This window comes from Clinocottus analis, unplaced genomic scaffold, assembly GCF_023055335.1.
Source record: "Clinocottus analis isolate CAN_PGR_092001 unplaced genomic scaffold, fCliAna1.0.p SCAF_12, whole genome shotgun sequence".
Lineage (NCBI taxonomy): Eukaryota > Metazoa > Chordata > Actinopteri > Perciformes > Cottidae > Clinocottus > Clinocottus analis.
The window spans coordinates 18,793,323-18,807,979 of NW_027175843.1; the positions used below are offsets into that span (position 1 = coordinate 18,793,323).

At 44.3% G+C, this 14,657-nt stretch overlaps 2 protein-coding genes across 2 annotated transcripts; one reads left to right on the top strand and one right to left on the bottom strand.

Annotated features, from left to right (window-relative positions):
- Positions 1-1,163: 1,163 nt before the first annotated feature.
- On the bottom strand, positions 1,164-7,348 carry tbccd1 (TBCC domain containing 1). The gene is made up of 9 exons (XM_068572047.1): positions 7,175-7,348; positions 6,558-6,622; positions 6,185-6,451; positions 5,834-5,992; positions 5,548-5,664; positions 4,797-5,046; positions 4,496-4,682; positions 3,864-4,397; positions 1,164-3,075 (listed from the first exon to the last, which is right to left on the bottom strand). Exons 1-9 carry the CDS (start codon positions 7,191-7,193, stop codon positions 2,862-2,864), a joined length of 1,812 nt encoding a protein of 603 aa, XP_068428148.1. The 5' UTR covers positions 7,194-7,348; the 3' UTR covers positions 1,164-2,861.
- Positions 7,349-8,144: 796 nt separating this feature from the next.
- dnajb11 (DnaJ heat shock protein family (Hsp40) member B11) lies at positions 8,145-13,202 on the top strand. The gene is made up of 10 exons (XM_068572467.1): positions 8,145-8,328; positions 8,754-8,910; positions 9,666-9,763; positions 10,360-10,492; positions 10,694-10,836; positions 10,939-11,021; positions 11,104-11,161; positions 11,277-11,388; positions 11,519-11,678; positions 12,109-13,202. The coding sequence occupies exons 1-10, from the start codon at positions 8,255-8,257 to the stop codon at positions 12,171-12,173; spliced, it is 1,083 nt and encodes a 360-aa protein (XP_068428568.1). The 5' UTR covers positions 8,145-8,254; the 3' UTR covers positions 12,174-13,202.
- The last annotated feature ends 1,455 nt before the right edge of the window (positions 13,203-14,657 follow it).

Here is a 14,657-nt window from a genome sequence, read left to right on the forward strand (position 1 = left end):
CTAGCGCTATTCAGTTTTTCCAGAAAAGCGAGGAAGGATTACGGCATAATGGTAAGCGCCCATTGACCCCACTTCTGTACTGGCAGAGTCCAGTGCCCGCACCGCCCACCACCACCACCACCACCACACACACCCACCCGCACAGGATGCCAGCTCCAGCCGCTTGCACCCACCTGGTGAGGAACTGCCAACTCAGGACTTATTGCTGCCTTGTGGATGAATGCAGACAGAGCGTTTAGTGAGAGGAGAAGTATCCTGAGCCTTTATTTGAGTAAAATAAGCAAAACCACACTGTGAAAATACTCCTTCACAAGTAAAACTAGTTAAGTATTATCAGCAAAGTATAACAAGAAGTACTCTTGTAGAAAAGGGGCTCTTTTTTCTTTCTTTTTTAAAACTATGCATTATTTTTTTAAACTCAATTTGCATTTTTTGTAAGTTAACACTGGTGGAGAGAAAATATGCAATACTCAAGTAAAATATAAGCAGTTTTAAGCAGTGATGGGAGTAGTTTTACTTTAGTAAAAGTATATATACAGTGTATAAATACTTACAAGTAAAAATCCTGCATTCATAATGTTGCTGGAGTATAAAAGTAAAACAAATATCAGCATGAGAACACATTTAAAAGTACAAAAAGTACTTTAGTTCATTAAACAGAATGTCCCATTTCCGATTATTATATATTAAATTAAAGTACTGGATCAATATTATTATTAATGCATTCATGTTGCAAGTGGAGCTGGTATTTATTATAATGTATGTTATAGACTGCTGAGTAGCTTAACCCTTCAATATTAAAGCAATGCATTTGTTGATGTTTTGTATTATTAATCTGAATCTGTAAAGTACCTCAAGCTCTTAGAGACATGCAGTGGAAGAAAAAGTACAATACTCCCCTCTGAGATGCAGCTGAGCTGCATGAAATCAAAGTAGTAAAATGCAAGTACCTCAAAATTGTACTCCCAGTAAACTTACTTAATTACCTGGCAGTGTTGCATAACTACAGATGCAACAAATAGCACTACTAATAATAGTAGTAGTAGTACTGCATTTTAATGAGTATATTTCTTTATTCAGGTGAACTTCATCAACTGAAAAATTCCCACTAGACCAAAGAATCAGAGCATATTGCTGAAGCTACAATAAAAACAATAGTCAGCCTGGTTTTATTCAAAGTTTTAATTCATTTTTCTAAACGATCCCCAGCTATATACTGTGCTCTTCGTATAGGAACTACTTCGAGGTGCACGTGTGTTCAAATCAAACTTGTGCAGCAGTAAGGCCTTTTACAGTGTAACCACATACCAGCATTTCTGAACACGTAATATTCTGTTGCGTAATAGCATTTTTTACAGTACATTTTCTTATTCAAAATGCCCTAAATACTCATGCAGCAGGTCTATCGTCTGTGAAACCTCAGCGTGCCGTGAGGGGTGGAAGGATGGAAACAGGACGCTAAACTGGGCTGAAGTACACTTGGAGGTTTTAAATGCAAAACAAACAAAACAGTTCAAGGAGGCCAGGTAGATGTATGAAAAATATTCTTACTATAACGCTAAAATATACAGTCATACAGGTGAATTAATACAAAAATAAACATACATTAAGACAGCAGCGGCTCTTCAAGCGGACCTAAAGTTTGTTTAATTTAGCCTCATTTGGCAAATCTTGTGTACAAGTATTGTTGTACCTTCATAAAATCTTGACAGTTTGGACGGCACAATCATGTACCTACAATAAATTACGTTAATATTCCTTCCTCCCCACCCTAGAATGGAAAACACTTGATTGCAATTTATTATATTCCATCAACACACCAAAAATACTATGACCTGAGCTAGTAACTGTAGGAGCACTAATATGTCCTGAATACCTAAAGTGCTACGTTAATTTACCCTCAATCTTTAAATGTACGTCAACTTTTTTTTAGTTCATACACACATACATACATACATAAATATATATGCACAGTTTGGGAAGAAATGATGACGATGACTATGTTTAATGGAAGAGATCCACAGCAGTGGTGGTTCTGCAGGAGGATCACGTGACCACCATCAAGCAGAGTGCAGCGACACCAGATGCAATAAGTGCTTTAAGTTCAAGCTCCGCTAATAGTCTTGAAATGCTAACCAAAAAAAAAAAAGGTTTTGTGAGTCATTATTACGTCGAAGAGCCTTTGCTGCTTCACAAGAACGTAATTTCTATGCCCGTCGGTGTCTTTTGGCCCTCAGATTGAAGAATTCCTGTTCACCTTTGTGTCCCTTTAAAATCTTGCGGTGACGCCGCAGATGCTGCACCGTGCCCGATGCTGCACCCTGCACGATGCTGCACCCTGCACGATGCTGCACCCTGCACGATGCTGCACCCTGCCCGATGCCGCACTCTGCCCGATGCCGCACCCTGCACGATGCCGCACCCTGCACGATGCCGCACCCTGCACGATGCCGCACCCTGCTCGATGCCGCACCCTGCCCGATGCCGCACCCTGCACGATGCCGCACCCTGCACGATGCCGCACCCTGCCCGATGCTGCACCCTGCACGATGCCGTCTGACGACATGCCGATCCCCTCCCTGCTTCGGCTTCAGACGCATTGAAGGACTCTGCTGCTTTTCTTCTGAAGACGGACTTGTAAAGCAGCTCTTTCCAGCTTCACACTCTAGTACGAGTGGGACGTAAAACGCCATTAAAAGCCAGATTGCAGCCTCCGGGTGTAGCAAAGTGAGCCGTGACATGCCGTGCGTTAATACTTTTAAACACGCTCGCCTGCTTGTTGACGACTTAAGAAAGAGCTCCAAATGTCAGAGCACGTGCGCCCCGTCTCGCTCGCTAGAGATCCAGACATGAGACCAAGTTCAACAAGCCATCGGCGACTGTCTCCCTGGCCGTCCGTTCCTCGTGGGCTTGGCGTCAGGAACTCGGGGCGTCTCGGCCGCGGGCCCAGCGGAGTCCCTTAAGGAGGCCACGGCGGGCGGGATGAGGCTGTCCAGTTCCTGCCTGTTCCCCGTTTCCAAGAGCCACTCGTGGAACTTGACCTCCACCAACTCCTGGAACTGGCGCTTCTGCTCCCTGGAGAGAACACACAGGAGAGACGCATCAGTGAGAACAGGCGTAGGAGGCCATCGATCCTCTTTCACCATCATGAAACGGCCTCCCGTGATGAGTTGCCTGCGCTGTCGGGGTCAGGTAGAGTGTCGAGCCCCTCCAGCAAGTTTTCTGACGACATTCCATCGCTGAACTATCGCACCAGCTGACTCGCATTCTTATTGATTTTTCTTCTTCTTTTTTTTTTTAAACGACTGGTCTGTTGAAACTTTCCACTGGTGCAAATAGTGCAGTGACTATAAAACATGAAACATTTTTTTCCATGTGCATGTTCATACACATTCGGACCAATGGATTTCCATGACTTTAAACCAAATTTATATGAACAAACATTTTGATTTATACATAAAAAAGTGATAAAATGTATTCAAAGCATACAGTAAACTTTAAATGACTCAAATGAATGAGAGACAATAGTTTGATTAAAAGAATAAACATTTATATAGATGCCTGTATGTAAGCCTGCTAATATTTTGAGCCTCTTTCTTTTAAAAGCATATCAATTCTTGCAAACTTAGCGGAAATGAACACATGAATATAACATTTACATAACTTTCACTGCACTTTGGGGATTTTATTTTTTTCAAGGACTTTTCCAGGCCTGGAAATAACCATTTTAAAATTCTATGACTCTTTTCAAATTTTCCATGACGTAAGAACCCTGTTTAAATGATATTCCAAAGCCTCTCTCATGATTCCACTTTTGATTTAAAAAAATAAATGCCGGGACGAGGGTCTGATTTGCCACTCACTTGTTTAGCCGGGCCTCCATCACAGTCCTCTGCCAGTTCTGAATCCTCCTCTGCTTTTCATTCAGTGCCGCCTGATACGGAGGAGGCAGCCCCCCCGGCACCTCGGATGTGTCGCCCTCCGTGTGGAAAGGCACGACCAGAGTGTGGAACTCGGCAGGCGGCAGCAGGCGGTAGCAGGCGGGGTCCGGGTTGGACGAGGCGTTGAGCGCCGAGGGGCTGACGAGGCCCTCGTTCCCCAGGAGCAGGGGTCGGTCCCAGGCGTTGGGGACCACGGCCAGCCCCGCGCTGGCCATGTGGTCCTCCAGGGCCGGGTAGAAGGTGTGGAAAGGCCCCAGCGTGACCTCCACATTTCCGGGAAGGAGCAAGGGGCGGGTGGGCGTCAAGGCGTGGACGGTGCAACGCGAGGAGACTCCGACGGCGATCCGGCCGGCCACGCACACCACCCGCAGGTTCTGGCAGCCGTGGATGTGGACGCTGGTCTCGACGGGACCCAGGACCACCGTGCAGTCTCGGCATTTGTCCACACTGACTGATCTGGAGGAGGAGCAGCGGGAACCCAGGGATGGATGAGCCCCAAAAAGTCCACAACACACAACACACAACACACACACACACACGGATGCTAGTCTCACCTGAGGGGCGAGAGAAGGTATATGAAGGCATCCGAGCATCTGTGGATTTTGATGTTGGCGCCGGTCAGCTTGTCGGAGGTTTTGGCCAGCGTCTGTTTGAAGACTTGCGACATCAGCACCATCTTACTGCCGGGCGGAGCCGTGTGGGTGTTTCGGGCTATTTTGGCTCTCTTCATGGATCCCTCCACTGGAGTGAACAGAAGTCAAAAGAAATGGAGGTCGACCTGTAGCAAAGAGCGACGGCCGACTGCACAGATTTGTATGAAAATGCTACACTCAAAAATATATTTTAAAAGCACACCTTGTTGAGCCCAGGCTAGTTTCTTTCCGGAGCACAGGCAGGCGGTTATCCCAAAGGGGTTGAGCGTGAGGCTTTGCTGCAGACACAAGAGGAGCTGGTGCACGGGGAAGGAGTGGCCGAGCGCCGAGTAGCCGGCCCGCGTCTGGAGCGGGCCTTTGGTGAGCAGCCTGTGGACGGGCTGCACCGCTCTGCCGTGGCCGACCGAGCCCTCCAGGAGCAGGCCCAGGCTCCGCACAGCCTCCAGGGATATCTGGGCAAAAAAAAAAAAAAAAGAGTCAATACTTTCCAAGCTGTTTTAAGACATTTGATGTATAGATTCAACTGTCGAGTTAATGACTGAGAATAACATCATCTTAGTACAGCTATCTATTTATAAAGCATTGACAGGTCCATGCATTTTAATTGTGCATTTTATTCTATTTTATGTCTTTTGTATTATCTGGACCTTAAGTCTAAAATAAAGTTTTGATTGATATCAAAAGATGCCAAAACCTATAGTGGCTATTCTGTAAGTAAAACACATTTAGGTAAAGGCAAAGGGTGCCGCAGATTTGTAGCTCGACCCCCTTTGTAGAACAAAGCGGTATGAAAACAGCTTTGTTCAAGCAGCCATCACTTAGGTGAACAAATCAGCGCACTGATCTGCAGCTTTGATTACTTTTATCATGTTTGTTGTGATGTATGTCGTTTTTCTACTGCAAAATAAGTCCTGCCTACGGGTACAAATAAAGTAACCAAACCAACCACAGACCTGGCAATCTCTGAGGGCCTGTCCAGATTGAGACAGCTGGCCGGGCTCCACCAGCAGCTCCAGAATCTCAGCGAGATGGCTTTGCACGAATGACAGGTGAGCCTGATCATCCCAGTTCTGCAGAACCAAAAAAAAAAAAAGAGGACTATAAGTGGCACATCATAAAAACTAACAGTTGCGCTTCAAATGTGACCATGTAGATGCTTCCCGTCGGCCACCAGATAGCAATAATACGATAATGCGATAATGCGATAATACGTCTCTTGCCCGTCTCGGTAACCAGGACCTTGTTCTGCGAGCTGGTCTTGGCCTCCCGGTCGGACGGAGAGGGGCAGCGAGTGCGATGACTGGGCCACTCCTCGCCAATCAGAGAGGTGCGCAGAGACGCTCGGTTCAACTGCTGGATGTAGAGGAAGAGGAGGAACTGCAGCGTGTTCACAGACAGCTGGAGGGAAGAGGGGGCAACAAGGTGCGCATATCAATGTGGAGGGCCGACTGGAATTTGAGAGCAAGGTTACAACAACAAAAATAACCTCCGGGAGAAAAGCATCAAATGTGACACAGCAAACAGGTCATGCAACACAATGAGATAGCACTACATTTTTAGGTAACCCGAGCCATTCGCACAGTCGTTTACCTTGTTCCTTTGTTGATCCAGCTCACTTTTGGACGTGCACTGGGAGAGACACTCCGCCCACTCCAGCCTCTCCTCCGGCGTGTGGCCGTTCAGCAGGTCAAAGGTCTCAAAATAGAGCCACGCATGGTCTTCCGGAAGCTGCAGCTTCCCGCAAGCAATATGCCGCCACATGGGCCAGCCCAGATTGGGGAAGCAGCCTTCCCGTGTCCGCACGTAGCTCGCCATCTTGCGAAGGTAGTGCAAGCTGAGCTTGGAAGAGGGAGCCACCTGTGGGTGGAGGGAAAACAGGCATTAATGCCAGCTATTATTTTTACTATGTTTTCATTCACCGTTATATATCGTTGCATTGAATAGATGGGGCGAGCATATTCACCTGCAGGGCACCCAGTAAGAAGGGTTCCATGCGGGGCCATACACTCACACCGTCTTCCTCCATGTCTGAAGAGAAAAGGACATTAATTTTTCTGCAGTTTAGAAAGTTACCTGATGAGAGAGATGATATAAATGCATATACAGCTCAACACAAGGACAATAAAGCTGGTCAAAGGGGGGGGGGGGGGGGGGGGAAACATTTCACGAAGTACAAAATGGAATACAGCTGCTGGAATAAATATGGGATATTAAAGTATTAGTGTGTGTAATTGTCAAAGCATTGATAACCTTCTGAAAACACGTGTTCATAGATGAGCTCCCATGACAACAGGCCACTCGTGTCATCAACACCTGACTTCTTAACACTGCGTTTGGCACGAGCGAGCTCAAAACAACACAAACTAGACCAGTCGACACAGATACTGTGGCCCTTCTTGTTTTAATGGCTCCATATGAACGGTGAGTCGTTGCCTTGGTAGCTGGAAGCTAATGGCTGCGGTTTTTTTTTTTTTTTAATCTCAAAGTGGACTTCATTGAAAGTGCACTGGGCTTAGCTGCCCGTGAGCTAGCGCGGGGGAAACCACACAGGAGGAGAAAAAGACGTGTCCTCGCTCTTACTTTCAGCCTTCGTCGTCATGCCGGCTACGCGGTGTCCCGCCTCGATGGGTCCGACATAAGGGACCGTGAAGACGAGAGCGGATTCCCAGGTCGTTGACACCGGGTTGTTGCGATAAAGAGGTAGTTCTTCCCAAACGTCTGTCGTTCTTCCTATTTGGCGCCCTCCTCCGAGCTGACAACTGTTGCGCGCAGCTCGCGGGGGCGCGCTCTCGACTTTTAGTTTGAAATCCGTGCTAGTTTGGCTGTATTTCACTTTATACTTCTTCTTCTTCTTTTTTTTTTTTTTTAATTTTAACGTAAACTATTGTTAAGCGATTATAATGAGGTACTACGAAACAGTGGTCCAGTGTATGTGTCTGGGGATTTTATTGTGGTATCTTACACAATGAAATCCCGGAAGAAGGAAAATTGTTTGCAGAGTGTGTTTAAAAAAAATAAAAAAATAAAAAGTTACAGTCTTGTGCCTCATATTATTATTGTAATACTATGATAAACTATGTCGTACACGATAACACAAAACACCGGATGCTATAATCAGCAGAACGATTTAATATGTTTATTTAATGGAGGGTAAACTTTGGAGTTGCCTGTTTTTAGTTTGAAAACCGTGCTAATTTTAGCTGTACTTGACTTTATACTTATATTTGTTCTGTAAACTATTGTAAACTGTTATGTTAAGTTACTTTAACAGCACTCTAGGAAGCAACGTTCCGGTGTATTTGGCTGGTGCTTTTATTGTGAAGGATAAACCGGAAAGAGGAACATATGAGTGTGTGTAAAGAGATAAATAAAGTGGTTTCCATCTACGGAGCCCCATGTTAGTATTGTATTACTAGTACAACGTATGCATATATATATTAATATATTTACTACACAATAACAGAAAAAACGGATGCCGTATCCAGTAGAAGGAGATGTGTTTCTTTAATGGAGGGCGGGGTGTTTTGTGACGGAGACGTCCAGTGGGTGGGCTCTCTCTGACAGGAGGAAGAAGGCTCGTGACGGGCAGCCGGGTAGCCAACCTTCAAAAAAGCCGGCTGTTCTTTTTAGCTACTTCCCTTCAGAAACACGGGGAGATCCATGGCGACCAAAGGGATGAATCTCTGCAATGTGTGCTGCTTGCTTCTTTACGTTATCACCGCGGTGCTCGCCGGGTAAGTTCTCACACAGCATCCGCCAGGTGGTACACATGTTCCACTGTGATTGGTCCAGAGCAGCTCCCAACGTGTGTGTGTACCGGAGCAGGTTCACGCACCGAGCTAGTAGCGTGCTTATAATAGTTTATTTTCACGTTTTGTTAATACATAGTTACGCGTTTACAGTTAGTACTCTAACGACTGTTTTTTTAAATGGCAGGCCAGCTTATTTAGCTCAGAGCTAGCATACAGGCTAGGCTACACCCAGGAGCCCTCCCCGGTGCCTGTTTATAAATCACACTGTAAACGTGACAACAGTGTTTTATGTAACGTACATTGTGCTCCCTTTTGTGTCGTTCATAACCCTTTGTTACCCTCCCACCCCCCACCATCTCCTCTCTCTCTCTTTTCTCTCTCTCTCTCTCTCTCTCCCTCTCTCGTAGGCGAGATTTCTATCAGATCTTGGGGGTGACCAAGAGTGCATCCATCAGGGACATCAAGAAGGCCTACAGGAAGCTGGCTCTACAGTTACACCCCGACAGAAACCAGGACGACCCGAAGGCTGCAGACAAATTTGCAGACCTGGGATCAGCTTATGAGGTGACTTTATACATGACGTGCTTAGTGGGAATTATGGAGAGGCCACGGGGAAGTTATTTTGATCCTAAATGTGGTTTTATTTGCATGACTGTCAAGAAACTGTTGGTCGTAGATTGTAGATGGGACACAAAAGTCCTTTTCTTTTGTACGCTGGCAGTTTGGTTGTTGTTAGAAACGGCACGGCTACTGTGATTGGTCGACTAGACTGTGTGGCCGCATCTGATTGGCTGTGACGCTGCACAGCTGGCGTTTAGGAAAGCCAGACGTGGATAAGTGGGAGGGGCTTCAGAGCTGGTCTGCAGGTGTTTTTCTATCAAATGTTCACGTTGCTCTTACAATAAACAACCGTGACATGTCGTGTGATTTATAACTACATGACAGTTCTTATCCACATATATATTCCACATCTGTATATTTCAGATATCTATTTTAGGCATCTTTTATTGCTATTCTAAATTTGCATTTTGTTTTTACATGAACACTCTTTCCTACTTTGTACTGCAACTGCTGCTCCCTTGGGGATAAATATAGTTCTAGCTTATCTTCTATAACCTTGTTATGCAAATAGTACTGCTTTTGTGAATATTCATATGTACAAATAATGTGAAGGTTTTTGAGTTTTTGTTTCATAGCATTTGGATTCAATTGTAATGAAAAGGCATTTATATGATTGGTTCCAAATGTTGTATGAAATGTGAATTAAAACATTAGTAGTATTCGTTTGTTCTGTGACTGACGGGTTTCCTTTTTTTCAGGTGCTCTCGGATGAGGAGAAAAGGAAACAGTATGACGCATATGGAGAAGATGGACTCAAAGAAGGTCATCACAGCTCACACAACGATATCTTCTCCAGGTGGGGGTCATGAGCTCAGATTATTAGTATTATTACAGTCAGAGTGAACAGCCAATGGGGAAACTTTACTGAATGGCTTATGTAAGGTCCACTTAAAGGGCCAGTTCACCATAAAAAAAAAACAACAACTTCATTGTTAATCTGATAATTTGCGGACCTCACTGGGAACCCTTTACAGTGGAGTTCCTGGTTTGAACCAAATAAATGGTTAATAACTAAACTGTTGACATTGTGTGCCTTTTTGATTATTGGTTTCCATTGACTCCGTGTCAGTGTGACACCGATTCTGAAGATTAATGTTTCTGTTGATTTAGCTTTTTATTGAATTTTTCAATCTTCAGAGATATAAATTCAACCAAAACTAGATGAAGATAAATATGCCACTTGTGATTAGGGAGCAGGTAAATTCAGGGAAATTGGTTTACAAGATTAAGAGCTGTTTCTGGGATATTTGCTAAAAACGTGCTACAAAAAAAAGATTGATTTTTAAATGAATTTGTGGGGCGTTGGAGCAACGCTAAATCAAATCACAGATTAAATTGAGTTTTTCTCTATACTTGGGAAACAAAATGGTCTCCTTTCTCCTCCTTCTGTAGCTTCTTTGGTGATTTCGGCTTCATGTTTGGAGGCAATCGACAGCAACAGGACAGGAACATCCCCAGAGGAAATGACATCGTACTCGACCTGGAGGTCATGCTTGAAGAGGTGTACTCTGGGAACTTTGTAGAGGTGAGGGGGAAGATCCCGCCCACTAAATCAACAACCTGCACATATTAATCATAATTAAAGCATGAAGTGCAATGTGTCACAGCTGCATCTGTTTGATTCACCGTGCATTGGTATGTAAAGCCGTCAAACTGAGCTTTGCAGCCGTCGCACAGCAACGTGCTGGACTCATCGTCTGATTCGCTCGTTGCTTTTGTCGCCCAGGTCGTACGCAACAAGCCGATAGCCAAAGAAGCCCCCGGCAAGAGGAAGTGCAACTGCAGACAGGAGATGAGGACGACGCAGCTCGGACCCGGCCGCTTCCAGATGACTCAGGAGATGGTGTGCGACGAGTGCCCCAATGTAAAGTAAGTCATCGTATTATCAGAGGTGTGATAACTTTCAGGAAAGCCGTTGTACACACTTGTTATCACAACACTCGTTTTTTTTTTTTGTACTGTTCACCACAGGCTGGTAAATGAAGAGAGAACCTTGGAGGTAGAAATTGAACAAGGAGTCAGAGATGAAATGGAGTACCCCTTCATTGGAGAAGGTAGATCTACGCAAAAAATATTATACAACGGTAATTATTTTCGAATACTACCCGCCATTAACATCTTTATTTGTTGCCACAGGGGAACCTCACATCGACGGAGAACCTGGAGATCTACGTTTCCGTATCAAAGTGCTGAAGTAGGAACCCGCTGCGTTTATTGTGTCTGAGATTTCCCACGAAACACTTTGATTGCAGATTATTAGACCAGTGGCGTACAGTAACATGACGCTTCTTTCTTCTTCTTCTCTTTAGACATCCGGTGTTTGAACGCAGAGGAGATGACTTGTACACAAACGTCACCATCTCCCTGGTGGAGGCGCTCATCGGCTTTGAGATGGACATCGAACATTTGGACGGACACAAGGTTCTGCACATTCCTGGTTGTTTTAACTGCAGTGGAGACATGTGGTTCTAATGGAACCCGGCAATGGGGGGAAAAATATATGCAAATGGGCCAGTTGAATTGAGTCGTCGCGTCCATCTTTGCCTCCCAGGTCCACATAGTGAGGGATAAGATCACCAAGCCCGGCGCTCGGATGTGGAAGAAGGGAGAGGGCCTGCCGAACTTCGACAACATCAACATCCGAGGTTCCCTCATCATCACCTTCGATGTGGAGTTTCCTCAGACGCAGCTCGACGAACAGCAGAAAGATGGTGAGACATTTGTTCTTCGCTTAAAGGAGCCGTGTTGGATTGGGAAAGTTACTTTACTTCACAACATATCTTTTGAAGAGTCTCTATATGATGTTCAGAGCATTACTATTGCAGCAACCAACTATTTGCTAAGATAGATGCATGCATGCATGCATGCAGCGAGCTCACCTGCAGTTATTTGTCATTAGCGGTGTTGACAGTGTAATTACTCTCACTGCCTGCAGGGGGAGACAGAATGCATGTTGTCGCTTTCAAGCATTCGTTTTAGAGTTTTAAGTTATCATTTGGGGTAGAATATTTAGGGGAAATGGTGAGATCAGCAACCAATAGAATTGTGACACATATTTTAAAGTGTGTGTGTGTGTGTGTGTGTGTGTGTGTGTGTGTTTTTGATATGCTGCTGTTAACCGTCATCGCTCTGCTGTTGCAGGTATCCGGAGTCTTCTGAAGCAGGGCTCTGTACAGAAGGTTTATAATGGACTCCAAGGATACTAGCACACTTACAGACACAGCCTGGACTGAGTTATGTCTCACACACACACACACACACAAACGCATACACCCACACATACACACACATCTTCAATCAACAGGGCCAGGCTGCATCATTCTGTCCAGGGTGTATTTATTATTTTCAGATTGTTCTCAGGATGGCTTGAACCCAATTAGTTTTTAACGTTCTACATTTTGACAGCAGTTGCACATATTGCAGGTGTTTTATTTGAAATGATGCCATGTGTCTCTGTTGCATTTATTTTGTCTCCAAATTATATTGTAATAAGGCCTTTTTTAATTTCATTTAAAAAAAATTGGAAGTCCCTTATTTCTCTCTGAGTGAAGTCGAACATAACAAGTCTACCAACGTGTCAACGACGTCTGCTGAACGATGAGCTGCTGAAGAAGAAAACCCCCGAAACCAACTACTTCCAACCTGTGCAGGACATTTGTATTTTTTATTTTATTTTTAGGAATGTAACCGTTTGTTCTGGGCCGACTCCTGTTCAATCATTCTTTGTAAATAGGGAAGTACAAAGCCTCTCGTTTGTTGCGTTTTTAGTTTTTTCCTAATTTAAGTCTGTTTACACGTTGCAACGGGAGAACTGGCCGCAAAGCTCACCCCCCCCCACAAGTTCACTGTGACGAGAGTTGACCTCTTAAATTTCACGGTGACGCTTCATTCCATCTGGAGAAATGAACGGAGGCCGCGTCCTCTGGGCGCCACCGCGGGAAAATTTAGTTTCACACACTCACCGACACTCTGGGCTAAAGTTGTTGTTTTTTTGTTTTTTTTTAAATCAAAGGGACCTCGCACATGTTGAATATCAGCGTTTCCTGTTGCTGCTCCTGACTGGCAACCTTTTGGTTTAGACGTATGATTTTTTTTTTTTTTAGGATTTCACTTCCCTTTGTTTTTACTACGGACTGCAGCGCTGCCTCCTGATGTTATGAGAGTCACGGCCTTAAAGTGAGGGGGATGATGTACTTTTGACTGACAATATAAATAAAGATTTCTACAAATTCTGATGAGACGTCATACCCCACATTCACCAGCAGGTGACACCAGAGTCTAGTTCGTGGCCCTTGGTGAGTGATCCTGACCTCTAGACTGCAAAACCCCCAAAAGCTCTTCAATACACTCGGTGTTCCTAACTTTTTTATTGCTAAATTGAAAAACATTACCTGGATTATTGTCATAATTTGCAAATCAATAGGTTTGTCGAAAGAAATGAGTGTCCAATTTCTGAAAATATTTCATAGTGATCAGTAAATAAGGTTTCACCCTTTTTAAAAAAAAATTCTTCTATATAATCTTATATATTTTTGTTAAAGTTTGTAGTAATAACTTTGCCGCTAATTGCATAAATCATAGCGAAAAAGTAAAGCTGCCAAGACAACAATTCAGAAGTATAAAACCTTTAAACATTTAAAGCACCTTTTTTTCAAACTGGTGTCGGAGAAGATCCACGAGGGAATCGAGTTAGTTCCATCTGAAAAACCGACATCAGTTCATGCTCATGCGTCTTCATGTTTGTTGGGACTAATTTCATTCATTAGACCTTGAAGCTGAACAGTTTTGTGAGGCTGGAAACCTTTTAGTCTGGAAAATGATGGTTCAACCAATGATTACAAACCAGTCAACACACAATTGACGCATTATCACCTTCATAGAGCTTCAGCTAAATGTCTTAATTACACATCAGCCGAAGCAATGTTCACTCTTCTTTGAGCTCCATTTTGTTCTTCACCAACTACTAGAGCAACAACATTAAAACGTTCTCTACGACATTCAAATCAATGTGACACACCTTCATAACTTTTGAAACACTGCCTCTGGTGGTCATCCAGGATTCATAGAACCGGAGTTACCTTCGTAACTTTCGTATCACAGCCGGCCGAACTCGACCTTCGTCGAGGGAGAAAAGCTCCCAGAGGGACGAGACTTTTAGTTTTCTAATCGTGGGTTAAAAAAATGATACTGAACCAACAATAGAACAGACTAACGTTCCTTTAGCCTGTTTAGTCTGACGATCTTTATTTAAAAAACAGATGAGCGATACTGCAGCCGGCCACCAGGGGAGCGATCGAGATGATTTAATTGCGTAACACTGCGAGGAGGCGGTCCTTCAAATATTCCTCTATATTCACCTGCTAGTTGATGACATTGCGTAGCGGTTATCAGCTTCTTCTGGAAAGCAGTGAGAGTGAACTGAAGTGATGAATAGGACCACAATTTCTTGTGGATTGTACTTTTTTTTTGGATTCTTTACATCAACTCATAGTCAAAGCTACTTGCGCGGCGCCAAGCGGTAAATTAGTGACGAGCTGGCGAACATATCGGAAAACATTTAGCGTTATAAAATATGGAGTACTGGCGCTTTAAGGTTGGCTGTGAGACCAGTAGAGAGACAAGTAGGTGGACCGTGTGACACGAGGACTACCCCGAACGTGTCGTGACCCTGTGACCCCTCAGTGGTTTTA

Bases quoted from the DNA above. Each gene is read 5' to 3' on its own strand.
- tbccd1 (XM_068572047.1), bottom strand. The intron at 5,665-5,833 runs GTCCTGGTTACC...TTGGTTCTGCAG, and splicing joins AGACCAGCTCGCAGAACAAG to AACTGGGATGATCAGGCTCA. The intron at 3,076-3,863 runs GTGAGTGGCAAA...TGTTCTCTCCAG, and splicing joins ATGGAGGCCCGGCTAAACAA to GGAGCAGAAGCGCCAGTTCC.
- dnajb11 (XM_068572467.1), top strand. From the start codon at position 8,255: ATGGCGACCAAAGGGATGAATCTCTGCAATGTGTGCTGCTTGCTTCTT. The intron at 9,764-10,359 runs GTGGGGGTCATG...CTCCTTCTGTAG, and splicing joins CACAACGATATCTTCTCCAG to CTTCTTTGGTGATTTCGGCT. The intron at 10,837-10,938 runs GTAAGTCATCGT...TGTTCACCACAG, and splicing joins GACGAGTGCCCCAATGTAAA to GCTGGTAAATGAAGAGAGAA.